The sequence below is a fragment of the Taudactylus pleione genome, unplaced genomic scaffold (assembly GCF_031769625.1).
Source record: "Taudactylus pleione unplaced genomic scaffold, aTauple2 ptg000399l, whole genome shotgun sequence".
NCBI lineage: Eukaryota > Metazoa > Chordata > Amphibia > Anura > Myobatrachidae > Taudactylus > Taudactylus pleione.
Window position 1 is genome coordinate 5,557,132 of NW_028284801.1, and position 26,785 is coordinate 5,583,916.

The window sequence follows — 26,785 nt, forward strand, 5'->3', positions numbered from 1 at the left end:
AGAAAGGTTTGCCCATTGAGGGTAGCGTTTTGTTCGGCCCCGAATTAGATAAGTGAATTTCGGAAGCCATAGATGGGAAAAGTTCTTTCTTCTCCAGGGTCCTTAGGGATCCACAGGGATACCTTGGGGTATAGGCTTGGCTCTGCCATGGGCACCACACAGTTAAGTCTTTCATCCCAGGATGCACCGGGCCCCCTCCTATACCTCGTCCCCAGGCCAAGGCACATCTGTTTCAGTAGGTGCCCGGCCGGAGCTGGGTTACCGCACAGGGGGGCTGTGTTTCACAGCCCCTGAAGATCTTCAAGAGCAGTAGCATGGACAGTCCAGCGGACGTCCATGCTACCGCTCCGACGACGGCGTCGACCACCGGTAGCGATCCGGGGAACTTCGGCGGGCTCTTGGGGGTTCCAGCTAGCGGAACCCCCTGGGGCTGTGGACTGTGGCCGGACCTACGGGGGGCAGCATGAGGTAAGCAGCGGGTGTCTGCGGTAGGCGCCCACTGTCATACAGTTCAGCGTCCCCAGGGCTGGGGTCTCCCTGGGGAGGGCAGTATAGTTGAACCAGGCATAGTGCCTGCGCTCACACTAGACCACCAGGGATGCGGGGCTGGAGATGGTAATGGCGCAGTGCACACCTCAACAGGCTCTTACTCCAAAGCACCCTGGTTGGACTAATTCTGGGGTGCAGAATACTCAGCAGGATCAGTCTAGACCTGCTAAGAGACCATTATTGTCATATCCATCCACACAATATGATGAGGATGACGGGTTGTCTGATGAGGGCGAGATTCTAGATTTGACTGACACTCCTCGATCAGGGGCGGAGGTTAAATCTAGGATTTATATTCCAGGTCTTATACGGGTGGTCCGTGCGGCCATGGTGATTACTGACGACAACCTACCTGCAGCACCTACCCATGCTTATTTTAAGGAGGTTAGAGGTACTGCAGCAGTTTTTCCTCTATCTGGTCAGCTAGTAGATCACCTGGAGGAGGCGTGGAAATCTCCAGGTAAAAGATTTCAACCTCACAAACATTTGGCCCGTGCATACCCCTTTGGGGAAGATTATTTCACTAAATGGGAGTCTCCTCCTCAGGTGGATTCTCTTGTGACGCGCTTAGTAAAGAGCGCAACTCTGTCTATGCCGTCAAGGTCTTCTCTGATGGACGCTACAGGCCGTAAGGTGGTGGTGTGCCTTAAGTCTATCTATTCCCTTTCTGGAGGGGCATCCAGACCAGCTATGGCAGTCTACTGGGTGGCCCAGGCTATGGAAAGATGGGCGAATGCTTTGGAAGCATCATTTGCTTCAGAGGATAACAGTGAACAGGTTGTGTTAGTAGGTAACCTCCGGGATTCCGCTACGTACATTAACGAAGCGGCCTTGGATTTGAGCCTTCTAGGATTTCCGCGGAGGCTGTGGCCGCTCAACGCTCCTTGTGGTTACGCTCTTGGACGGCGGACGCTGAATGGAATCTTACCTTTTAATGGGCAGATCCTGTTTGGATTCGCTTTGGACAAGATAGTGGACACTCCATTTGAACCTTTGGGTTCTGTGGAGTTGAAATAGCTTACGACAAAGACAGTGTTCCTTCTGGCTATTGCTTCGGCCAGAAGGGTGTCTGATTTGGGGGCTCTCTCCTGTCGTCCCCCCTTTCTGATTTTTCATTCGGACCGGACGGTACTTTGTACACGTCCCGAGTTCCTTCCTAAAGTGGTGTCTAGTTTCCAAATTAATGAAGAAATTGTGGTTCCAGCCTTTAATTCATCGGATCTCTCGGCTGGTGAGGCTTCTTTGGATGTGGTACGGTCTCTGCCAATTTAATGGACCGTACCAGTTCTTTAAGAAAATCAGACTCTTTGTTTGTTTTATATGGATTTCATAAGAGGGTTTGGCCTGCCAATAAGCAGACTTTGGCACGGTGGATTTGCATGGCGATCTCTGAGGCTTACGCTCATGAGGGTCTTCCAGTGCCACCCTCTGTGAAGACTCATTCTACGAGGTCTGTGGGTCCTTCGTGGGCAGCTCGCCGTGGCGCCTCGGCTGTTCAGCTTTGCATGGCGGCTACGTGGTCATCTGTCCATACTTTTTTGTCTGGCATTACGCATTTGACACTTTTGCTTCTCAGGATGCTTCCTTTGGGCTGCGGGTTCTCCTTTCGGCACAGGAGCGTCCCCTACCTTGAAGGATACTGCTTTGGGACATCCCCAAGGTATACCTGTGGATCTCTAAGGACCCTAGAGTAGAAAACAAGAGATATGGTAAGAACTTACCTTTTATCTGTTTCTACGAAGTCCTTAGGGTCCACAGGGCGCCCACCCTGACGACCTGTGCTTCTGTGGGGTGGTGTTCTGGTCGCCAGTTTCTGTCTCCTTTTTCTGTGAGAATGTGAATCTTGTGTTCCAGACTTTCTTCTTCCTTTTCCTCTCCTTCGGCCTATGGCTTGATACTAAAACTGATTTGCCTGGGGACGGGGTATAGGAGGGGGCCCGGTGCATCCTGGGATGAAAGACTTAACTGTGTGGTGCCCATGGCGGAACCAAGTCTATACCCCAAGGTATCCCTGTGGACCCTAAGGACATCGTAGAAACAGATATAACAAAGGTAAGTTCTTACCATATCTCTTGTTTTCTTCTGGATTCTCAGGCCGAGGATGCGGGCCCTACAAACGGAAGAAGCTGAAAATGGTTACTTTTCCGTTATCCTCTGACCTGCCTTCTGTCCTCTTGTGTATGAAATTGATGGGGAAAATTATCTCCTTCGAGCCCATAGACATAGAGTATGCCAGGCTATACTCCAGGGAGTTCAAGTGGGAAATTCTGAAAGGTTCGTCTGGGTCCATTGATCACCTGGCCTTTCAATTGCTCTCCTTCAGTGGTGGTAGGTCTCCAGTAACTCCATCCTGGGTCTTTGTGACCATTGATGCCACTCTTATGGGTTTGGAGGGCTGCGACTTTACAACTTCGCCTGTAGGGCTATTGGACTCTTCAGGAGTCCACACTTCCCATCATCTGTTTGGACCTCTGGGCTGCTCTGCCCAGTGCTCAAATCTGTCCAGGTGGACAGGCCAATCAGGATACTGTCGGACAATGCCACTTCGGTGGCATATGTCAACTGCTGGGGGCTCTCTGAGTACCAGGGTAGTAGCGGTAGCTGCTTGGATCTTGACCTGCTTGGATCCTGACTTGGGAGGAGACGTACATTCCATCAATCTCCGCTGTGGTCATCCCGGGGGTAGGCAATTGTAAAGCAGATTTTCTCAGTAGCAATTCTATCCTGCAGAGGAGTAGTCCCTTCACCCAGAGGCCAGCTTATTTGGAAGTGAGGTCTGCTGGAGGTCGACCTTAGAGTGCCTCGCCACAACTGGAATTTGTGTTGACTGTAGGATTTTTTTAGGGCAGGATACTAATCACTGAGGAGGGCACACCTCCGTTAGTTTTCGTCGCACATGCACCAGAAAAGGGGCATGGCCACATGACACGCCTCCCCCCTTTTTCCATCAGGCACACAACATAAAATGGTTGAATAAAAACATGAGCCATAAACACCCAAACTACAGTATAATGTGGGCCCAGTGTGACCTCACATACTAAGGATACACAAGAAGTACAAACACATGGATGGAAAATAATTACATGCAGAATTGGTCTCACATTCTGCACTCAGGTGAGGGGGTTTCAGAATGTAACAATGAGTCCGGACTTGCACAGCGACAGCAGGCCTGGAGCCGGAGATTTCCCTGCCGTCCCCCACTCCTCCCCCAAACCAGGCATAGACCACGCTGGGGCCCCCAGTTCACAGCATGCCACACAGCAGGGCCCCAATTAATAGTAAGTCATTTGGTAGGATCCTAAATATCAGTCTTCTGTAGTTGTATAAAAGTCAGACCTTCCAAAATGAAGGGCCACTGCTGACCTGCCAGATTACTTTAGGTGGAATTACTGTAGGATCCATTGATGGAATAATCCTGCAGGTAATAGTTGATGTGGGGGCCCACCCAAGGAACCTGCAGTCTTGCTGTGTAGTTAGTGCTGTTCGCGGGTAGTCAGCGGCTCCCGAATGTATCAGGGAGCTGTGAGCAGACTCCTGCCAGCTTACTGCTTAGTCAGCTGCTCCATGCTGGGAACTGTGAACGGGACCGTTTTAATTCAGAGAGCAATCTGAGCGCGCATACTGTTAGGAATAGAGCTAAGCAGCGGTTGACACGCTCATAGGTGGATGGGAGTGGCGTGTGACTGGTTCAGTGAGCAATGGAAATTTCTAGTAATTGAAGAGACCTAAATAGCTCCTGAGGAAGCTGAATGGAAATCTAACCAGTGAAACGCGTTGTCTATAGACACTCCCTCCTATTGCTGGCAGTCTTTGTCCATTGGATTCATCAACCCCTGTTAACTATGGCGTCTCAATCCTTTTCCGGTGGAACACTACAGCCCTGAATTACACTGCTACGGCCGCTGCATGCCGCCAAGGACTATGACTAATCAGTTACCCATACCGGTAATCGCCTAAGGAGCATCCTTACACATTTATTGGATTTACCCAGCACATGACTGTTTTACTTTGGAGGGAGTACCTACGAAGGAACTTACAAATGGTTCTCTTGTGCTTATTTGTGGCTATTTTTAATGTTTAATTGTTTGTACTTCATTTATTATGCTGCTTTAATGCCTTTTGAGGATTGATGAAATTTATTAAATTATTTATATGTTACATCCACTGTCCATTGACAGTTTACTATTAGCTCTTTATTAATTGATTAGCGCTGGTATAAGGTAGTATTTTCCAGAGTCCTCAAAAGTGCCTTGTGTAAAGACTGTTGGCTCTTCAGGGGATTATCAAAGACCTCGCTGCAGGGCATTACCTCCCTTTGCTCTGCTTGTTACCAGGCTCTGTGTGTGTGTTGGCTTGCTCCAGGGGAGTGCAGAGGCAGGGCGCAAAATGGCATTCCAAAACAGGCTGGGCACATATCAACATGTAAAAAACCAAACAAGGAGCGTAGCCCAGCTAAAACAGCTAATCTGGAATTCTATACAAGGTTCCCGTGAACAAGCACAAAACCTGGGAACCAACAGCCTTTGCGGTGGATGCCATGACTGTTCCATGGACGTTCCTTTTGGGTTATCTCATTCCACCCTTGCCTCTGTTGCCGTGAATGGTCAAACATATCAAGGCACAGTGCATGCCGGTGTTCCTTGTGGCTCCAGATTGGCACCAGAGATTCTGGTACGCAGACATCCTCAAAATGGCTGTCAAGCCCAGGTGACATATTCCGTTATGTCCAGACCTAATGCGACAAGATCCATTCCTCCACCTGGGCCTTCCTAGGCTGGCTTTAATGGCATGGCTATTGAATCTGTTTGTTTAAGGGCTAAGGGATTCTCTTCCAGTATGGTGCAGACCATACTTCTGTTTTTTGTCTTTCCTGTTTCCTGGCCTTCCTTCGGAATGGTGTGGAGCCTGGTCTCCGTTTTGGGTTATTTGAAGGTGCAGGTCTTGGCGCTCTCCCTTTTATTTTCAGTCTGTTGACTCTTATTCCAGAGGTTAGTACATGTTTGCACGATGTTCAGCCTCCCTTTGTCCCTCCTTTTGGATCTGAACCTGATTCTGTCTGCCCTTCTCGGGACACAGTTGATTTAGTTTTTGGCCTGGAACCTTGTTTTCCTCATAGCTATTGCGTCGGTTGGGCGGGCTCTGAGCTTTTTTGGGGGACTTGGGTTCTTGGTCTTGCAGTCACCTTTCCTTGTCTTGCATGAGGGTTGGCGGTTTAGCGCACTGCTTAGTCGTTCGAACCGAAAGTGATGACTGCTTTTTTTTTTTTTATTTATATGGTGGTGGTTCGAGCCCCTTGTTTGTACTTGGACAGGACTTCCTCCCTTCAGAGGACCGATTCTCTCCTGGTGCTTCAGGACTTTCATAAACATATTTTGGCCAGTGGGTAAATAGACCATTGTGAGGTGGATCCGCTTGGTTATCCTTCAGGCTTATTCCAATGCCGGACATCCGGCACCACAGTGGGTGGCGGCACACTCTGCCAGAGCAGTAAATGTTTCTTGAGCAGTGTGACATGAGGCTTCTAAGAACAGTTGTTGGGGGCCACTTGGTCCTCTGTTAACACTTTTTCACCAAATTTTACAGTTTTCAGGTGTTCACTTCCAGTGGAGTCAATTTTGGAAGGAAGTTTCTGCGTTCTGTCTTTTTGGGCCGTACCCTACCCTGGGGTGGCTTTTGAATGTCTCATGGTAAGCAGTGTCCCCCAGATTAGAAGGTGAAGAATAGGCATTTTGTACTTATTATTTTCTTTCCTCTGATTCCATCCGGGGGACTCTGCATTCCCACCCTTACACTCCGTTACTTGTTTATTTTGGTTTGCACATTACACTTTGTTGTTGGCTTTAGTTTAGGGCTACATTTGAAGTTGTACTGATAACCAGATTGCAAAGGGGAGGAGCTCTGTTTTAAAGTTATACTACTAATTGCCAGCTCCTTCAGACCCTCTGAGAGCCCATAAGAGTCAGTCAGATGGAATTAGAGAAATAGATTAAACAGTAAATAAAAAAAAATCACGTTTCTTACTTCAGATGGTTACACTTCTATTGAAGTAGACTTTTTTTTTTTTTTTTCTTGTGGGGCATAAGCAGTGAAGTCATATTTTTTAAAACTTTTATGTTCAAGTAATTTATTTGAATTTGTTAATCCAAAGTTTATCTGAAATATGACTTTTATTTGCAGGTCTGTGTTCTACCGTTCTTATAAAGAACAGGAGTCAAAGAAAGGTTTTGACCAAGAAGAAGTTTTTGAGAAACCTAACCGTGATACATGTCAGGGTAAGTAAGCTGAATTGGAGAAATTAATACTGGGGATTCAAACTGCGGCTAATTACCCACAACGTTCTAGGAAATGTTATTCAATTAAATAGCATTTTCCTGCTTGGTAAGCCAGGAGGCAACACTCTTTAAGTCACTGATTCGGTGTAAACTGTGGAACATATGGGTTTTCCCCACGCGTTAACCCACTGCGGGTACCTTTTTTTTCGCTGACCTTTCACAACTGTAGTTTAACAAGGGGGTTTAACCCGGCTGATTGAATTGGATTCCCCCCAAGAAGTCATCTTTTTTCTTTATCTGTCTCTGATGAAAAGGTTTATTTTTTATACCTATTTAGATAATACGAAAAGTAGAAGTTAAGGAATCCTGCCGCAAGGGGTCTTCATGCATATTTTTAGATCGTGGCACTCCTATTTTGAACATACAGTATACATGAGACAGTTGATAAAATAAGAACAATGTTTAAAAAAAATAAATACACTTTGAGATTATGATTCTGTTTGAACTGGTGACTGTCAGCAGACTTCCAGACTATGCGTACCCACCAAAAGTGTCAAGACCTTAAGCGCTGTCCCCACCACATGGGAAAGAGGAGTTAAGAATGTGGCTCAGCAACTGGGATTGAGACAAAGTGCTGGTAAATTATAGGAGTACAGATGTGTCCTCATACTATAGCCACAGTCATGCCAAACCGCCCTTCTCAGCGCGCCAGGTCCTGTGCAACCTGTCCCAGTCGCAATCTGATGTGACAAAACCACTTAATGAGACTGCACAGATTAATTTGATATGCTATACTTGTACATCTGTGTTTGAATGCGTCTGTATGTTAAGTGCTACGATGTAGCAGCTGCTGCTTTTTTTTACGCCAAGTTCTGTTGTGCTTCATCTGCTAAACTAATTTCTGTGCAAATAGTTGCAGCCCGGCGTCTTTGATACAGATTGAGTGGTGTTTCGCTGCAACTGCAGTGCGAATAAGACACAAATTGAAAGAAAAAGTTGCTATGCTACACAGCTCGGCACAACTCAGGCCTCATGGCGTATTGAGTCTTTGTGTTTGGGGACACCTCTGTATGTCACTTTCAATGTGATAACCAACTGGTATTTGTAAATGTTCTCCTTTTTTTGTGTCTTTGTTTTCTTTATAATTTAAAGTGTGCATTTTCACTCCCTATAATTAATAGGTGATTTATTTAATCCATGTCAAGGTACTGGGAAGGCCAGGGGCATAAGGGTGACCTATGAGCAAACAAGTCAGATTGCAGGGCAAGAAAGTTATATATTATCCCAGTATCCTCATAGCTCCTTAAAGTTTCTTTTTCTTTCCTGCTTGACTCGCTTCTCTCCCCTATCCTCTCTCCTGCCCTGAACAAGCTGCTTTTCTATACAATGCCTCCCTTACTTCTACTCTTGACTCTGTTGCTCTGGCATTCACTACTCGCCCTTGCAGATCCACACCTCAACCCTGGCATTCCAGATGCACCAGATACCTGCAAAAGTGTTCACGAACCGCCGAGCAACAGTGGAGATGATCACGCTCTAAGGCAGATTTCTCCATTTCAAATTTATGCTCCCATCCTACAGTGCTGCCCTTTCCCTCTCTAAACAGTCCTATTTCAAGCGCCCCATCTTCTCCCAATCCTCAAATCCCCAGGGTCTCTTCACCACCTTGAACTCACTCCTCTGCCCACCCCCTCCTCGCCTTCCCTCCTTGCTCTCTGCCCTTGACTTTGCTACCTACTTTACATCTAAAATTTACTCCATACGTCATGACATCATATCCCACCAGTCCCCCAGCACTACACCACCTCCTTTCCCAGATCATCCCTCCCCTTCCATTTTACCTAATCTGACATCTTTCTCCCCTATATCTGTAGAGGCAGTCATGGCCCTCATCCAGTGCTCCCGCTCCACTCTCCCTCTCCTTCTACTCCCCCCCCCCCCCCCCCCCCCCTTGACCCTATCCCTTCACGTCTCCTCCGCTACCGCTCTCCTTGTACCTGTTCCCATCTTGCCCACCTCCTCAATCTATCCCTCTCATCTGGCACTGTCACTTCTGCAAACATGCCCTTGTCTCCCCCATTCTTAAAAAACGTACCCTTGATCCTAACACTCTCGCCAACTGCCGGTCCATCTCTCTCTCTCTGTTTACAACCGCCTTACTTTCCTCTAACTCCCTCCTTGACCCTTTTCAATCTGGCCTGGCTTCCGTTCTCTCCACTCCACTGAAACTGCCCTCACAAAAGTCAGCAACGACCTCCTTGCTGCCAAATCCAAAGGCCACTAAACTCTGCTCATTCTCCTTGATCTCTCTGCTGCTTTTGACACTGTTGACCACCCTCTTCTGCTGCAAATCCTCCACTCCCTTGGACTACGTGACACTGCCCTCTCATGGCTGTCCTCCTACCTCTCTGACTGATCCTTCTCCTGTCTCCTCTCATGATTCCTCCCCCCCCTCTTACAGTAGGTGTATCCAAAGGTTCTGTTCTTGGACCACTCCTATTCTCCCTCTATACATCCTCTCTCATCTCTTTTGACTTCCATTATCATCTCTGTGCTGATGATACTCAGATCTACCTCTCCCCCTCTCTCCTACTCGTATCTCCAACTGTGTCTCTGCTATATCTTCATGGATGACCCAGCGATTTCTTAAACTTAATATGTTTAAGACTGAGATGATCATCTTCCCATCCTCCCACATAACCTCACTTCCCATTATTTCTCTATCAATTTGTGGCACAACAATTTCCTCCAGCCCCAAAGTGCGCTGTCTTGGAGTTATCCTTGACTCCTCCCTCTCCTTCAAACCACATATCCAGAACCTCTCACAGTCCTGTTGTTTCCATCTCAAAAATATTTCCAGGATCAGACACTCACTGGTAATCTTCATATTGGACTACTGTAACCTCCTCCTTTCTGGCCTACCCAACTCCCATCTCTCTCCTCTCCAGTCTGTCCTCAATGCTGCCGCTCGACTCATCTATCTCTCCAAACGCTCTACATCTGCCTCCCCTCTCCTACAAGCCCTCCACTGGCTCCCCTTCCCCTTCAGAACCCAATTCAAGGTACTCACACTCTCTTACAAAGCCCTCACACATTCCTCTCCCATCTCCGACCTCATCTCCCTTCACTCTCCTGCCCGCCCTCTTCGTTCAAAAAATGGACGCAGTCTCTCATGCCAACTGATTACTTCCTCCCACTCCCGCCTCCAATTTTTTGCCTGCGCTGCTCCCCACCTTTGGAACTCTCCCTCTCCCCATTAGACTCTCCACCTCTCTACAATCCTTCGAAGAGGCTCTCAAGACCCACTACTTCATCAAAGCCTTTCAGCTCTCATCCGCTGCGGAACACTTGTGGCGCTATATAAATAAACGACTATGATAATAATAATAATGTTGGCGATTTTTTTTTTTTTTTTTTTTTTAAATAAATAAATTTAAATCTTACATGATTTATTTTTCACATGAGATTAGATGTGTGTATTTTCTATTCCACGTGGGTGTACTATGTAAGTCTTCAGCATTCAATATACATTGGTAAGTATTAACCTTTTGTTTTTGGTCTCTTTCGTAGGCATGAGACACGCAATCTATGATAAGTTGGACGATGATGGTTTGATCGCACCTGGAGTTAGAGTTTCTGGGGATGATGTAATTATAGGCAAAACCGTAACGTTGCCTGAAAATGAGGATGAGCTGGAAAGTACAAATCGACGCTACACCAAAAGAGACTGTAGTACTTTTTTGCGCACAAGTGAAACTGGTATTGTGGATCAGGTCATGGTAACCCTTAATCAGGAAGGTTACAAGTTTTGCAAGATCAGGGTAAGAATATATCTTCATAATTGTAAACAACATTTCTTTAACATATTTTGGCTTAATTGTGCATATGCTTTCCATTCAATTCTTTATCCCTATTGCATCCGTCTGGGGGGATACTGTTACCAACTTGTGGATTAGTGGCACTAACTAGTTAAAAACAACTCCGCCCCCTATAACACCTCCCATCTCCATCGTATCCACATTTTTTAGTTTAGTGCCTCACGAGTGAGGCACACTTTTTTCTTAGCTTTTAGTTAGGTTTTATTTCTTTATTTCTACTTCAGGGTCCATAGGGGGTCCACAGGGTTGACCTTGGGGTATATCTGGATCCACGGGCACCACGCAGTTAAAGCTTTGCTGCTCCCAGGATGCACTTGGGTCTGTCCTCCTATATACCCCGTACCCGAGCCACAGCACCTCAGTTTTAGTTGGTTCCCCTCCCGGAGTCGGGTCACCCTGGGCAGTGGGGCTGCATAAGCAGCCCCATAGCTTTATTTATTTTTTTTATTATTTTTAAAGAAGATTTTATTTATTTTATTTTTACTATCTTCAGAGCGGCAGCATCAGACTGTCCATCTGGACGTCCACGCTGCTGCTCCAACAGCCCCGCTGGCGCTGTGACGCCAGTACTGATCTGGGGATCGCAGCGGGACCCCAGAGTCAGTACTAGCGTGGCTCCGGGACCTCCCACTGACTGCTGCCGAACGCACGGGGTAGTTAAGGGGACACTAATGCAGTCTTCAGCCGCCGGTCTCTGGGGACAGACCGGCGGCGGGCTCCCCCTGCTATGGAATACCCTGCGTGACCGCTGGACCACCAGGGAATAAGTGCTGGAAGGGAACCAGCGTCCCTGGGGTTAATCACTAGCCAGGGGAGGCAGCCTTCCCTGGTTTAGCAGCTCCTCCCCTCAGCCCAGCGCGCCTTTTCTCATGCGTGCTGGCGTCGCTGGGCTGTTCCTCTTGCGGCCACTTCTCCTCAGAGCTCTCCGGCGGCCATCTTCTCAGTGGCAGCGCAAATCTCCCAGGTGGTGCGTGGACCGGTCCCCCTGCGTACCTCTCCCCTGCAAAGGACAGTGTTCGCAGCGCTATAACCCTCCCAGACACTATCTGGGAGGTTGAATGTAGCGAAAGGTGCAGTGAGTATAACTTCTCTGCATGGTATGTGACTTTTGCTAGTGCTGCTGTCTGTGCTTATTTCTACTTACTGTGAGCTTATACCTATCCCTTTCCTTCTCCTACGGCCCGCAGGTGCATGGGGGAGGGGTGTTTTTTCTGTGTACCTCACTTATATAGATCTAAGTATTGGTGAGGTCCGTCACATACAGTGGTGTGCTACACAGTACCATATTGTGGGCTGTTTGTGTTGCATACGTGGGAGTGCGTGGGTGTTATACGCCTTACCTCTTTTTGGTGATACACTTTTATTGCAAAAGTTATTGTGTCATGTCTGAGGAGGAGAATGAGCGCTCCGTGGCTCCTGTGTTGTTTTCCTGTCGTTGCTGTTCGGCAGGGGTTGATGGGGTGGATTTGTCTCAGGATGGTCTGTGTGGGCGGTGCCAGCTGGTACCTGGTCCCTCTAAACCCCCGGTGGCACAGGATCCTCCGTGGGCGATGTTTACACAAGTGCTGGCGTCGATCGCGGATCGGACTGCGGTCCCTTCTAGGGCGTTGCCCCAGCCTACCATCCCTACCATCCTTCCCGAGGCAGTCGGCGACCAAGACCGCCTTTAAGCCCAAAAAGCAGGCCTGGAGTGCCAGGCGCCCTTCTTCCAAGCAGGAAGATAAACCTTCTGCCTGATGGGACGGGCCTCCCTCTGGGGGACCCCAGAGTGGGAGGCCGACTTCTTCAATTTGCCCAGTCCTGGCACAATACCACCACGGATGCCTGGGTTCGAGAAGTGGTCTCACAGGGGTACGCCCTGTCTTTTTGGCACAGACCACCCCGCCAGTTTTTCTGCACGAGTCCTTCTCAGGACAAAACCAAGGCTTTACAGATTCAGGAGGCTATAGAGTCCTTGCTGAAAGCAGGGGTCATTGTTCCCGTTCCTCAATCACAACGAGGGACGGGGTACTATTCTACTCTTTCTGGTGCAGAAACCCAATGGTTCTCATCGCCCTATCCTCAATTTGAAGTCTCTGAACAAATTCCTCAGAGTTCCCAAATTCAGGATGGAAACATTACGTTCCATCATTCTGGCGATGGAACCTGGGGATTACATGGTGTCCCTGGATATCCAGGACGCCTACCTCCATGTTCCGATAGCACCTTTGCACCAGCGGTATCTGAGGTTCGCTATCCTTCCGCATCATTACCAGTTCCGGGCGCTACCCTTTGGCCTCTCCGGCACCGAGGGTATTCACAAAGGTTATGGCAGTCATGGCCGCACATCTTCGGAACCAGAATGTACGGCTGCTGCCGTATCTGGACGACGACCTGTTGCTGGCGAGCTCCCCGGAGGTACTGCTTCAACATCTCCACCTGACGATCGCTTGCCTGCAAGCGCACGGGTGGTTGATAAATTGGAGAAAGTCCTCCCTGATTCCATCACAGCGGATGGTTCATTTGGGAGCCCTGCTGGATTCAAGTCAGCAAAGGATCTTCCTGACTCCGGAGAAGGTCTCCTCCCTACAGCTGCGGATACACAGTTGCCTGAGCAGTTGCCGTCTGTCGGTCCATTCGGCTATGAGAGTTCTGGGGTCCATGTTGTCGACATTCGACATGATGGAATTTGCCCAGTTCCATTCCCGGCCCCTGCAGGGGCTGATTCTATCGGAATGGAATGGGTTACCTCACCGGATCCGCTCTCAGATGCTGGTGTTGTCCCCGGAGGTTCGGCAGTCTTTGGCTTGGTGGCTTCAGACAGCTCATCTGGTCGAGGGGCGCCCGTTTTGGATCCTGGACTGGGTCCTGCTCACGACGGATGCCAGTCTCCGGGGGTGGGGTGCAGTGACCGGCTCATTGTCACTTCAGGGTCGTTGGTCTGCGGAGGAAGCACTTCTCCCCATCAACATCCTGGAACTGTGGGCAGTATACAGGGCCCTGCAGTCGTCCGGCCCCGCTCTTCACGGAAGGGCGGTTCAGGTGCAGTCCGACAACTCCACCACGGTGGCATATATCAACCACCAAGGAGGAACTCTCAGCCGGGCTACGATGTCGGAGGTGTCTCGCATCCTTGCTTAGGCGGAGTGCCACATTCCAGCCATCTCGGCGGTCTTCATCCCCGGAGTCCTCAATTGGGAGGCAGACTTCCTCAGCGATGTGCATCCCGGGGAATGGTCGCTTCACCCAGAGGTATTTCAGCTACTTGTGGACAGATGGGGGCTGCCGGAGCTGGACTTGATGGTCTCCCGTCACAATCACAAGTTGCCCGTTTACGGGTCAAGGACAAGAGACGCAGGCGCATGTCTGGTGGATGCGCTGTCGGTGAAATGGACGTTTCACCTGGCGTATGTTTCCTCTGATATCCCTGCTTCCTCGGGTCCTATGGAAATTCAAGCAGGACGGTGGCTCCGGCGTGGCCCAGGCGTCCTTGGTACTCCGATCTGAGGAGCCTCTCCATCGACGCTCCGTACCTTCTTCCTCAGCGTCGGGACCTGTTGTCTCAAGGGCCCTGCCTTTACCCGGATCTGGGTCAGCTGTCTTTGACGGCGTGGCTCTTGAGACAGCCGTCTTGAGATCTCGGGGCTTTTCCAGTTCGGTTATTGGTACCATGCTCAGGACACGCAAGCCTGCTTCCGCACGAATTTACCACAGGGTGTGGCGCACTTACTTTCAGTGGTGTGAGTCCAGAGGCTATGATCCTCAGGTGTTCCGAGTTTCTAGAATCTTGGAATTTCTTCAATCAGGTTTGGACCTAGTCTTACGCCTTGCCTCTCTGAAGGTTCATGTGTCTGCTTTGTCCGTGTGGTTTCAACGACGGATTGCTACACTGCCAGATGTTCACACCTTTTTCCAGCGTGTTCTCAGAATCCAGCCTCCCTTCGTGCCTCCTGTGGCTGCTTGGGACTTGGCGGTGGTGCTACGGGTCCTGCAGGGTCCTCCTTTTGAGCCTCTTGAGTCAGTGGAACTCAAGTGGTTGACTGACTTTTAAGACCGTTTTTCTCCTGGCAATTGCTTCTGCCAGGAGGTTGTCAGAATTGGAATTGGGGGCGCTTTCCTTTCACCCTCCTTTTCTGATTTTTCACCAGGACAGAGTGGTGCTCCGCACTCGTCCTGAGTTTTTACCTAAAGTGGTTTCGAAGTTCCACATCAATCAGGAACTTGTTGTGCCAGCTTTTCAGTCGCCTGATCTTTCCGCTGGTGAGGCTTCCTTAGATGTAGTCCGGGCGCTTAGAATCTATGTGGACCGGACTGCTTCTGTTAGGAAGTCTGATTCGTTGTTTGTCCTCTTCGGTTTTCACAAGAGGGGTTGGCCTGCCAACAAACAAACTTTAGCCCGTTGGCTTTGTTCCGTTATTTGTGAGGCTTATGCACAGGAGGGTTTACCTGTGCCAGCCTCTGTCAAGGCTCATTCCACTCGTTCTGTGGGTCCCTCTTGGGCTGCTAGACGTGGCGCTTCTGCTGTTCAGCTGTGTAAGGCGGCCACTTGGTATTCAATTCAGACGTTTTTGAGGTTTTATGCGTTTGACACCTTCGCCTCTCAGGATGCATCCTTTGGGCGCCGGGTTCTCCTTTCAGCACAGGAGCGTCCCCGCCCTTAGTTGAACTGTTTTGGGACATCCCCAAGGTCAACCCTGTGTACTCCTTATGGACCCTGAAGTAGAAAACAAGAGATATGGTAAGAACTTACCTTTTTGTTATCTCTGTTTCTACGAGGTCCACAGGGCACCCGCCCTGACGCACCTGGCTTCAAATGGGCTGTGTGGCTGGTCACCGGTTTTCCGTCTCCCATTTCTTTGAGTATGGTTTCTTGTGTGTTCCAGTCTTCCTTCTCTCTGTTTAGTCTCCTCCTCCGGCCTTGGCTGCTTACCAACTGAGGTGCCTGTGGCTCGGGGGCGGGGTATAGAGGAGGACGGACCCAAGTGCATCCTGGGAGCAGCAAAGCTTTAACTGCGTGGTGCCCGTGGATCCAGATCCAGCTATACCCCAAGGTCAACCCTGTGGACCCTATGGACTTCGTAGAAACAGAGAACAAAGGTAAGTTCTTACCATATCTCTTGTTTTTTATACTTCCGCAGATGAGGATATGAAACCTTGGGAGGTCCCGCCTTGGGTGGACGCACCTTTTGCTAGGTTGGCTAGGGCCACAGTTATCCCTACGGTGCACTCTGTTACTTTAAAGGATCACACGGATAGGAAAAACGAGGCTGTGTTGAAAACTGTGTTTACCCTTACGGGTGCCTCCCTTCGGCCCGTGTTGGCTAGTGCTCTGGTTATCAGGGCTATGGATACCTGGGTGTCTCAGATGATCTTCCAAATTAATTTGGTAGAGACTCATTCTGAAGCTTTTACTTGGGCAGAGCAGATCTGTGAAGATTTAGCTTATGTAGGTGACACATTGTTGGATGCGGTATCTATGCAGTCACAGATTTCTACATTGGCGGTTTTTGTTAGGAGATCGATTTATCTTCGGTTTTGGAATGCTGACTCAGAATCCAAATGTACTTTGGGGGCTGTTCCCTTTTGAGGGGGAGTTCCTTTTTGGGTCAGAACTTACCAAGATTATTTTTCAGGCCATTGGGAGTAAGAGCCCTTACCCTTCCGGTCTGTACCCATAGACAAAATCTCCCAGGTTTCATTCCTTTCGGCCTCGGGGCACATGAAATTTTAATTCCATTTTGAGCCATGTCTGGGTACTCCCGCAGAGGAGTTTTCACGGGCCATGGCGCTACAGGAACTTGACACCTATCCCTAAACTTACAGACAAACAATGTTCGGGTGGCCCAGGATCACCCTCAGGTGGTTGGGGCACGCTTACTCAAGTTTGGGTAAGGGACATTATATCCAGGGGCTACATTCTGGGCCTGGCAGGTCTCATACCAGAAAGATCTGTAACACCTCTTCCTCTGAACAATAACTCCACCTTCTGGATGGATCCAGTTTCCTGTTCAACAGCAGGGCTAGAGTTCTACTGAAGCCTTTTTCATTTGGACAAGCCAGTTGGCTCCTTCTGGCCAATTCTGGATCTAAAGTTGTTAAAACCTTACCTCTTTTTGAAAAAATTCAAGATGGAATTGTGTGCTCCATCATCAGTGCCATGAATGCCTGGGAGGTTTTGACATCCACAGACATCAGATGCTTATCTCCGTGTTCCAATGTGGAGGGTTCATCATCAACAACTCCGCTTTGCGGTAGGGGATCTCCTTCAGTTTCAGGCCCTGCCAGTTATTTTCACAACTACCAGGGTGTTCCCCATAAAGGTTTCTTTGCTAAAATGCGTAGGAGTTAGCATAAATCCATATGTGGACGACATGTTACTCAAGGCTCTATCAAATTCTTCTGCATCAATATCTACAGATAGCAGTGGTTTCTACAGGCTCACGGTTGGATTGTGAAATCTCCAATCCAAATCAAATTTTCTATCGTCTCAGAGGATGGGGTTGTTGGGTCTTCTGTTCGACACCCAGTGGCAGTGGGTATTTCTCATCCCTCAGATGATTTGGGACCTCCAGTCTGTGGTGCAAACTCTTCTGCATTTGCCTTAGCTATCTGTTCTCAGTGTATGCAACTTCTGGGGAAGATGGCCGTTCCATTCTCCAGATTTCATTTCAGGATGCTTCTGCACTAGATTCTACATAATTGGTTCCTCTCCTCCAGAAAAGTCAATAACTCAGCCCCTCTCTCACATCTGGGTAGTCAATGAGAGAACTCCTCCACCAACATGTTTCAACCACAAATGGTCTTTTTCAAGACTATTTGTGGTTGACACATGTTGGCGGAGGAGTGAAAAGTGTTAAGAGAAAAAAAAATGCTCATACACCAGTGACATTTTAAAGACTCTTGGAAATTTATCATCGGGAGGCTGAGAATCAAAAGAATGAGGATCCGTCTGGTCTTATTTTAAGGGATGTATAGTTGTTTAGCGCCTATATGAATTTTTTGAATTTTTACTTTTATCAGTGTTTTTTGTGAAAGATTTTATTTGTGGTGGCAGTTCATATGCGTAATTTCAGATACCATATCTCATTGTTTTTGTTTCAAACCTTTTCTACCGAATGTAGTGTCTAAGTTCCATCTCAACCAGGACTTTGTTATTCCGGCCTTTACGCAAGCTGCTTCATCTGCCAGCTCTTCCTCCTTGCAGCTGTTGGATGTGGTCCATGCTCTACGGATATATCTGGACTGTACATATCTGTTAAGAGTACAAACTCCCCGTTGGTGTTGGTTGATACCACAAAATAGGTTGCCCGGCTTTAAAAAGTACTATACCTCGATGGGTCACATCTGCCTTCTGCCAGGCCTATTTGTTCTCTGATATGCCTGTTCTGGCTTCACTTCGGGCTCATTGGACTTGTGCTGTTGGCCATGTTCAGGGATGAAGGAGGGTGCCTACACTGAACTACATATATCGTTCAGTGTAGGCACTACAGGGGATGAACGACTGTACGACGATGTTGTAATCGTACTGTCGTTTCACTATCTGCAAGTGGATAGGCAGCATTAGTGCATCTGGGGGGACACTCTGATCCCTCCCTGATTATTATTGTTACATGACATGTTCATAGTTTTATGTTCTTCCTCCGAATGGCTTTGCTAAAGGTCCAGTGGAGGGGTTAGAGGGGGGACCATTTTCTTTTAACTAGTTAGTGCCAAACTCCTAGTGCTGCACATTCTAACTTTTTTTTTTTTCTCAATTTTTTTTTTTTTTAGGGGCTAGTGTTAGGCACCATGGGGAGGGTTAGCGTTAGGCACCAGGCGGAGGTTAGGCGTTAAGGGGTGTGGGTTGGGGTTAGGCTTAAAACAAAAAATTGGGTCTACCATTTTTTTTGCCGACCATTTTGTTGGTGACCATTTTTGTGTCGACTTTTTGCACAGTTGACCTATTGCCTGTCAACCATTTGGTGTCGATCTATACATTGTCGACATATCTGTCGATCTGTTCTACCACACTAATTTGTTTATCGTTCCCTCTCAATGTTTTTTTTTCTTTCTAACAAAGGAAAGAGCGTTAATTGTAATGCACTTGGCTACTGTATCAGGGGCAAATACACCTCAACATAAAGCCTGTTGTGTGCTTGGTATGTAATGTGCAGTTGGATGATTTTTTTTTTTTGTGGCCAAATATTCTAAAAAAATGTAAAGAACAGGCATCTGGTTAAAGAAGATTCTATTTAGGATAGGCTAAAAGGTTCTGGCACTGTTGTCTGTTACAAAGTAGACTAAAGCTGGGTACACACCATACGATGATGCATCCCAGCGATGATGCAATGTAACAATACATTGCACACAATCCAGTGTATGAAGGCATATGATGTGTCATCATATGCTACATGTAACTACCGCATCGTTCCATCTGCTGTGTAGAACAGCACATGGGGCAATGCGATGAATGACGGATCAGACGTACATATTATACTATGTGTACAATACATTGTTCCAACTGCAATGGAATTATATTTCTTCTTCGGGGTCCTTAGGGCCCACAGAAAATACCTTGAGGTGTGTGGTTGGAGTGATCCAGGCACCAAACAGTTAACGAGCTCTAGCTCCCAGGATGCACTGGGTCCTCCTCCATATTTATACAGCACCTAACTGAGCAGCAGCGCGTGCTGAGTGAGGGGAGAACCCGAATCGGCTAAGCGTCCAACCACTTGGCAGTCCGTGCCTTCGGCGTTGGAGACCCGCCGGAGGACGCTGTTGTGAGGAGCCTTGTGCAAACTGTCTCCAACACTAGACCACCGGGACATGAGGGATTCTGACAGCCAGGGGCTTGATGGCGGCGGCCATGTCAGTGTGCCAGGTGGATCCATACAGCAAAGTGGAGGTACGCCCTAGCCTGGTGGCCCATCCCCTGACGCTGGTTCAGATAAGTTTCCCGAGTCCTGGTAGCTCCTCCCAGCTTCCCTCTATATGAGTCTGCTAGAGACCACTCTCAGGTGCTCTCGGTGGCTGTGTGCTCAGGAGGTTGGGTCAGCTGCGGTGATCAGCTCATACAGAGCTCCATATCCTATCCTGGGCTATTGGTAGTTGATTAAAAGCTTAGTGTATATAATGTATGTGTGTGTGTGTGTGTATATATATATATATATATATATATATATATATATATATATATATATATATATATATATATATATATATATATATATATATTTTTTATTTTATTTTATTTTTTTTCGATTGTATATCTATGGACATTGCATGTGACTCAATGAAATCTGCTGTGTTATGCTGCCTTTTTTATTTCTGAGTATTCTGAATAACTGTCATAACCTATCACTGCTGTTTCTCCTCATTTAACCCTCTACTACAGGTGTGTGGGATATATTGGGTGTGAAACAATTGTCACACTTATACTCTTTGCATAATTATAGAGCTATTGTGTCCAAAGAAACTGAAAGACAGGTGGCTGAAGCCTCTGTGCTAGTGTCATGTATGGCCTGCAAAATGGGGTTATCCCCACAGGATTTCATACAAGATGGATTATGTGGTCAAACCTACCAGCTTCTGGACAGGAACCTCCTTGGGTTGCCTTTCCCAGATCATGGCGCAGGTTGCGGACAGGTTGGCGGCTCCTACGCCAACCTCGGTGATGGAGTACCCTCAACAGCTGCAACCTACTATGTTTATGCCGCCTATGCATCCGTCCTGGATGGACATGTATGCTCACTTGGGTCAGAATGTGGCTTCGTCCTCAGCAGCTTTCCAGTAACCGCGGCAAGCAGCTAGGCCAGTCCAGCCAGAAACCAGAAGCCAGTCGGCCTCATACGCCGTCCAGTCCACAGACTTTGGTACATCTTGTAACGAGTATGGGGATACACGGGTCTCCTCTCTGGAGTCCCTCTCAGGAGAGGAAGACCGTTTTCCAACACCAGATGTCCCCTCCCTGATTAGGGCAGTCAAAGCTGTGCTAAACATAAGTGATGAAAAGCCAGTGCAAAGAAGGGCTGCAGTATTCAAACACCAGAAAGTTGTGAAAGCTGAATTTCTCACATCTGAGCACCTTTCGGAACTTATGGGGGAAGCATGGAGTTCTCCGGACAGGACATTCCATATTCCAAGAAAGGTTGAGGCCTTATACCACTTTCCGTTGGATGAGTGCACCAAATGGGAAGTTCCGCCAGCAGTAAATGCACATGTGGCGCATCTGGTTAGGAGTGCTACATTGCCAATACCATCTGCATCCTCTCTTAAATATTCCAGATAGGAGACTTGAAATCTGTCTCAAGGCAGTCTTCACTCTTATCAGGAGCAGTTACTCGCCCGGCCATGGCTATGACCTAGGTTTCTAAAGCCATTGCTGAATGGATGAAGACACTGGAAGATACTCTTCCAGAAGCTTCCAAGGGACAGCTGACGATAATCTCCTATGTTAAGGAGGCAACTTCCTATTTGGGAGAGGCAGCTTTGGATGCTGGTATATTATCCTCTAAAGCATCAGCTGTCTCAGTTGTGGCTCGGAGAGCCCTTTTGGTTTAGAGACTAGAAAGCAGATGCAGGGTCTAAGAGCCCTGGAATCCCTTCCGTTTACGGGAGGTATTTTGTTTGGCACAGAGTTGGACAAGATTGTTGCTACAGTGGTAGCCTCTAAAATGGCTGGTCTACCTTCAGCCTCCACTACTGGACCTAAGCAGTCGTTCTTTCGGGCCTTTCAGCTGCAAGGAAAAGCAAAGGGTCAATCTTCCTCTAGAACAAGTTCTCACAGGAAACTACAGTCTAAGAAATCCTGACCAAACAGACATCCGGCTTCTAGGACTAAAGATAAACCTGCAGCCTGATGGGACGGGCCCCCCCCCCCGGGGGATCCCAGGGTAGGAGGCCGACCTCTTCAGTTTTCAGACACCTGGCATTTCACAACAACGGATGCCTGGGTTCGGGAGGTGGTCTCCCAGTGGTACACCCTCACATTCTGAAGAAGTCCCCGCAAAGGTTTTTTTTGTACAAGCCTTGGCCCTCCAGCAGACTATACACTCCCTGCTGGTGTCAGGGGTAATAATCCCGGTTCCAGTGAATCAATTAGGAAAGGGATATTGGGGGTCGTTCAGACCCGCTCGCGAGCGGCAGAACGCTCGCAAGCGGGTCGATGTTCCCCACTGCGCATGCGCACGACGGAGGGAGCTCCGTCGTGCGCATGCGCGAGACCCGGGGAGCGACGGGCTTTCCATCGCTCCGGGTCTAGCACCAAAGGGGGCGTGCTGTTGATGTTGATTGACAGCACGCCCCCTTTGGTGGGCGTGCCGGGGCGTGCCTGCCAGACGGAGGCGTTCCCATGGGAACGCCTACCGTATGAAGCCGGCCCCACTGACATCACTAGTCAGTGGGAGTGATTTTGGCTCTGATAGAGCCAAAATCACTCCAGGGCTTGTGGCAGGGAGACCCTACCGCAGGGTCTCCGTCGCAAGTCCGATGGTCGCGATGGTCAAGACCATCGCGACCATCTTTTTGGCCGCTCGCATATGCTGTGGGTGGTCACCCACAGCTATACGAGCGGCCAGGAGGCCGCTTCATTTTCATGGAGGAGAGCCCTGATTCGCCAGCGCTCTTGTCAGAGCGTTCAGCTCTGAATCAGGCCCTTTATTCCAGCCACTTCTTGATTCAAAATCCCAATGGGTTTCACCGGCCTATTCTAAGCCTGAAGGGACTCAACACATTATCTGGGTGCCCAGGTTTCGTATGGAATCCCTTCGGTCGGTTTTGATTTGGCAATATGGAACCAGGGGATTTCATGGTGTCCTTGGATGTTCAGGATGCATATATTCATGTACCAATTACACTGTCCCGTTTCCTGTGATTTGCAGTGCTGCAGGAGCATTTCCAATTTCAGGCGCTGCCTTTTGGTTTATCAACAGCCCAAAATCATGGCAGTAATGACGGCACCAGGGGGTCAGGATCCTGCCATACTTGGATGATCGGCTGATATTGGCTCAGTCGTCACAAGAGTTGCAGCATCATATCAGACTGACAGTGGCCTGTCTACACAGACACGGATGGATTGTAAATTGGAAGAAGTCATCGCTTGGGTTCTCTTGCACAAAGGATATATCTGCCAGAAGACAAGATTGCGGCCCTTCAGCTGCGGATACGCAGGCTTCTTCACAGCTGATCAATATCTGTTTATGCAGCAATGCAGTTTCTGCGATCCAAGGTGTTGACCTTCGACATGGTGAAGTATGCCCAGTTCCACTCCAGACCATTGCAGCAGTTAATCCTCTTGCACTGGAATGGGGAGCAATAAAAGCATAGACGATCCGTCTCTTGCCAGAAGTGCGACTGTCCCTGTCATGGTGGTTCCAGATGTACCATCTCAACAAGGGTCGCCCATTCTTGATCCCAGATTGGGCGCTCCTCATGACCTATGCCATCCTCCGCGGATGGTGCACAGGTCGACACACATTTAAAAGGAAAATGGACGACAAGGGAAAGCCTTCTGTCCATAAATGTCCTGGAACTAAGGGCAGTATTCAGAGCGCTTGTTCAAGCTTAGGAAATACTAAAGGGAAGGTCTGTCCAGGTACAATCCGACAGCGCCACTGCAGTAGCCTATCTCAATCATCAGGGAGGCACGCGGAGCCAGGCTGCCATAATGGAAGCGTCAAACATTCTGGTCTGGGCAGAATGTCACCTTCTGGCAATATTGGCGGTGTTCATACCAGGAGTCCTCAATTGGGAAGCGGATTACCCAAGTCGGCATGATATACATGCCGGAGAGTGGGCTCTTCATCCACAGGTATTTCAGAGCCTTGTGGACAGATGGGGTCTTCCAGAGGTAGACCTCATGGCCTCATGTCACAACCACAGGGTCCCCAGGTACGGGTCCAGAACCAGGGAACCTGCAGCCGAGTTTGTGGACGCTCTGGCAGTGAAGTGGAACTTCAGAATGGCATATCTGTTTCCTCCGTTTTCCCTTCCAAGGGTCATCAGGAAGGTCAAGCAGGAAGGCGGGACAGTAATACTGATAGCTCCTGCTTTGCCCAGATGCCCTTGGTTCACCGACCTACAGAGTCTCTCCATAGATACTCCCTGTTCTCTTCCTCTAAGGCCGGACCTGTTAATACAAGACCTGTATCCAGATCTTCCTCGTCTGTCTTTGATAACATGGCTCTTGAGACCTCCGCCTTAAAGGCAAAAGGGTTTTCCAATTCTGTAATTCACACAATTTATGCACCCAGCTAAAGCGGTCCTCTGAACATACATCCAGGCATTGGATATGAAAAGGTTTGCATCTCTTGTGTTTTTTGGTTTAATATTTCTTATTTTTCTTTGGAGATGACATCCACTGCTTGTGGAGACCATTTTCATTTCTCCTTCTCCTGAGTCTCTAAGAGCTCTGTCACCTCTGCTTTGTAATATATCCTTGAATATTCCTTTTATTTTTAGTTTTTTCTTTGGAATGGACTAGGTTAGATCAGAAAAATCTTTGGGTACATTGGCTGTGCTATTACATGAGGTGGTGTATTTTCAATGCAGTCGGTTATTAGCGGTTCTTTTGACGGAATAAGTGCAGAACCTTCCTGGCTTTGCATTTAATGTCAGCTTTTCAAATCCCATGACCATAATTGCCAAATTGGCACTTGGTAAATATATCCCTAGACCAGGGCTCGACAAATCCTGGGGGTCAGGTCGTCATGGCTACCAGATTTTGCTGCCTGGCTACTAGAATTTGCAGTGAGGGAGGAAGCAGATCCTCATCAACTCAGGCGAAGATTTGTGCCTATAGTATTTCGGTGCTCATATCATGCACATGAGTGCGCATGTGCTGAGTGTCGCCTGCGGTGACTGCTGTGCCTATGTCCGTCCCAGTCTGCACGGACGACTCCTCTCCATCCTGGCCTGCTCTGATCCCTGCTGTTTGTCCCAGTCTACGCTGATCCTCTTGTACGTCCCGGCTGTCTACTGTCTCCTCTCTCCAGCTGCATAGAGCTCTCCTGTAGTAGGGTCTATGCGTGGACAGGTATTGCGGAGTGGCTTAAGAGGGATAGTGGAATGACCACGAGGGGAGGGGGGTTTTGTTGTACTTTCTGGCACCATTATATTATGTGAAATGTGGTCCGTTCTTACTGGAGGGTGTGGGGTGCAGCAGGTGAGTTGTGCAGAGCATTTTACGATATCCATTCAGCTGTGACCACTTTGTGGACTAGTATAGTGTGTATAACAGTTGCATAACACACAGAGCTGTGCTCCTCACTCCTGTAATTTTGTTTTGGGGGGGACGGTGGTCATCCTGGCTTCTAGATTGTAGAAAAATTGGTCTTACCCTGCCCTAGACATTGTACTCAAATTAAATTAAACTACTACTTTTTTTTTTTTTTTTTTTTTAATTTGTTGTAATCATGAACTAACGTGATATTGCTGTTCACTTTTTTTTTTTATTATTTTACGTTTTAAATGTGTATGCCTAAGATTACAATGTACATGTGTTTTTTTATTCTACCCACTATCAGGTACGGTCAGTGCGAATCCCTCAGATTGGAGATAAGTTTGCTAGCCGGCATGGGCAGAAGGGTACCTGTGGAATTCAGTACAGACAAGAGGTACTTTATTTTTAATTGAGTTTCTATTTTACAAATTGTAATGCCGTTCACTAGTGTTTCTGTAATTAAGGAAAATACTATGATTAAAACTAATTTTACATCTTTGCTTGCCTTCCTGGAGCATCATTGTGCAAAAGCATAGAACATAACACATTGGGTGTAGCTACAGAAACTACAATTCTGTATTTAATGTTGTTCAATCTCATTCTATTACTGCATCTTTTGTTTGGTTCATGACTGTCATTTTTTAACAAAATATAGAAAAGTCATTACATTGCAAGGTCTAGGGTGTGGCTGTATAGGTGAAATGTAGAGATGTCTTTAATTTTGAATATTTTTTGTCTTAGGACATGCCTTTTACCTGTGAAGGTATTACACCAGATATCATCATCAACCCTCATGCCATTCCTTCTCGTATGACTATTGGGCACTTGATTGAATGCCTTCAAGGGAAGGTAAGGAAGACACATCCGTGACACATAATTGCCTAATGAACAGCAATTGGTTGCCAAAGAGCATTGGTTACCAACTGTAATGATGGATTCATTTGTCAAAAAACAGTTTGTAATAAAATATTTGGACAAAACTTTTGACTCCTAAAGACTGAATACATTGGCAAGCCTAAATATGCTTTTCTTCAGGGTACATAGGGATCCACAGGGATAGCATGGAGATATTATGGTTGGAGACCAGGCACCAAACAGTTAAAGCTTCAGCTCCCAGGATGCCTCGGGTCCTCCTCCATATATACTCCTCCCCTAGCCATAGGACTTCAGTTGTTCATTTGGTGCGGCAGGATCAAGACGCACCTTTGTAACAGGGGACTGCTCTGGCAGTCCTAAGCTTTTGTTATGTTTTTGGGTTGGCAGTACTAAGCGTCTGAATTAAGATGCATATACTGCGACTCCATCTACCTCCGCCGGGCCGCAACACCAGTAACTGGGCTGGTGATTTCGGATGGTCGCGGCCAGGCTTGCTAGCTGCAATGCTGCGACCTGGACTGCAATCGGATGTACGGAGATGTCTGGTAAGGCGATTCCTCGCTTACGGGGCATCACACGCGGCAGTACTTGCTTCTGGTGTCAGAGACCTCAGCTAGATCAACACTGCCTTCCTGTTACAGATTCTGGCCTCTATGTACGAAGCCCAGGAGATAGATATAGTGGACAGAGACTAGCCAAACCGCTTCTGTCATTTTTTAAACACAGCCTGTGACAGGAGTTGATTGGTTTGTACTTTATCTTCATCCACTTTCTCTAAGGGGGTTATTCATGAAAGCTTGTAGATAGGAGCAGATTGGTTGGTCATTTGTTTCACAATTTTCTCTAACTGTCACTTTACTGGCTGTGTTTGAAAAATGACAGGAGCTGATTGGTTGTTACCTTCACAATTTTATCGCTCACCAAGCTTTCATGAATACCTCCCCCCAAGGCATAGTACATATACCCCTTCATCTGGGCTTTGTTTAGTTAAAAAGCTAATTGCTTCAAATGTAATGATTTTATTATTAGTCGCT

The 26,785-nt window shown here is 47.9% G+C and overlaps 1 protein-coding gene across 1 annotated transcript in view; it reads left to right on the forward strand.

Moving 5' to 3' along the window:
- The window catches only part of POLR2B (RNA polymerase II subunit B), a 106,826-nt gene that overhangs the window by 64,008 nt on the left and 16,033 nt on the right, over nt 1-26,785 (forward strand). The window contains exons 18-21 of the mRNA XM_088446494.1: nt 6,727-6,821; nt 10,392-10,642; nt 25,180-25,269; nt 25,617-25,724. Of these exons, the coding sequence (XP_088302620.1) occupies nt 6,727-6,821; nt 10,392-10,642; nt 25,180-25,269; nt 25,617-25,724 (544 nt within the window). The remainder of the gene's footprint in view (nt 1-6,726; nt 6,822-10,391; nt 10,643-25,179; nt 25,270-25,616; nt 25,725-26,785) is intronic.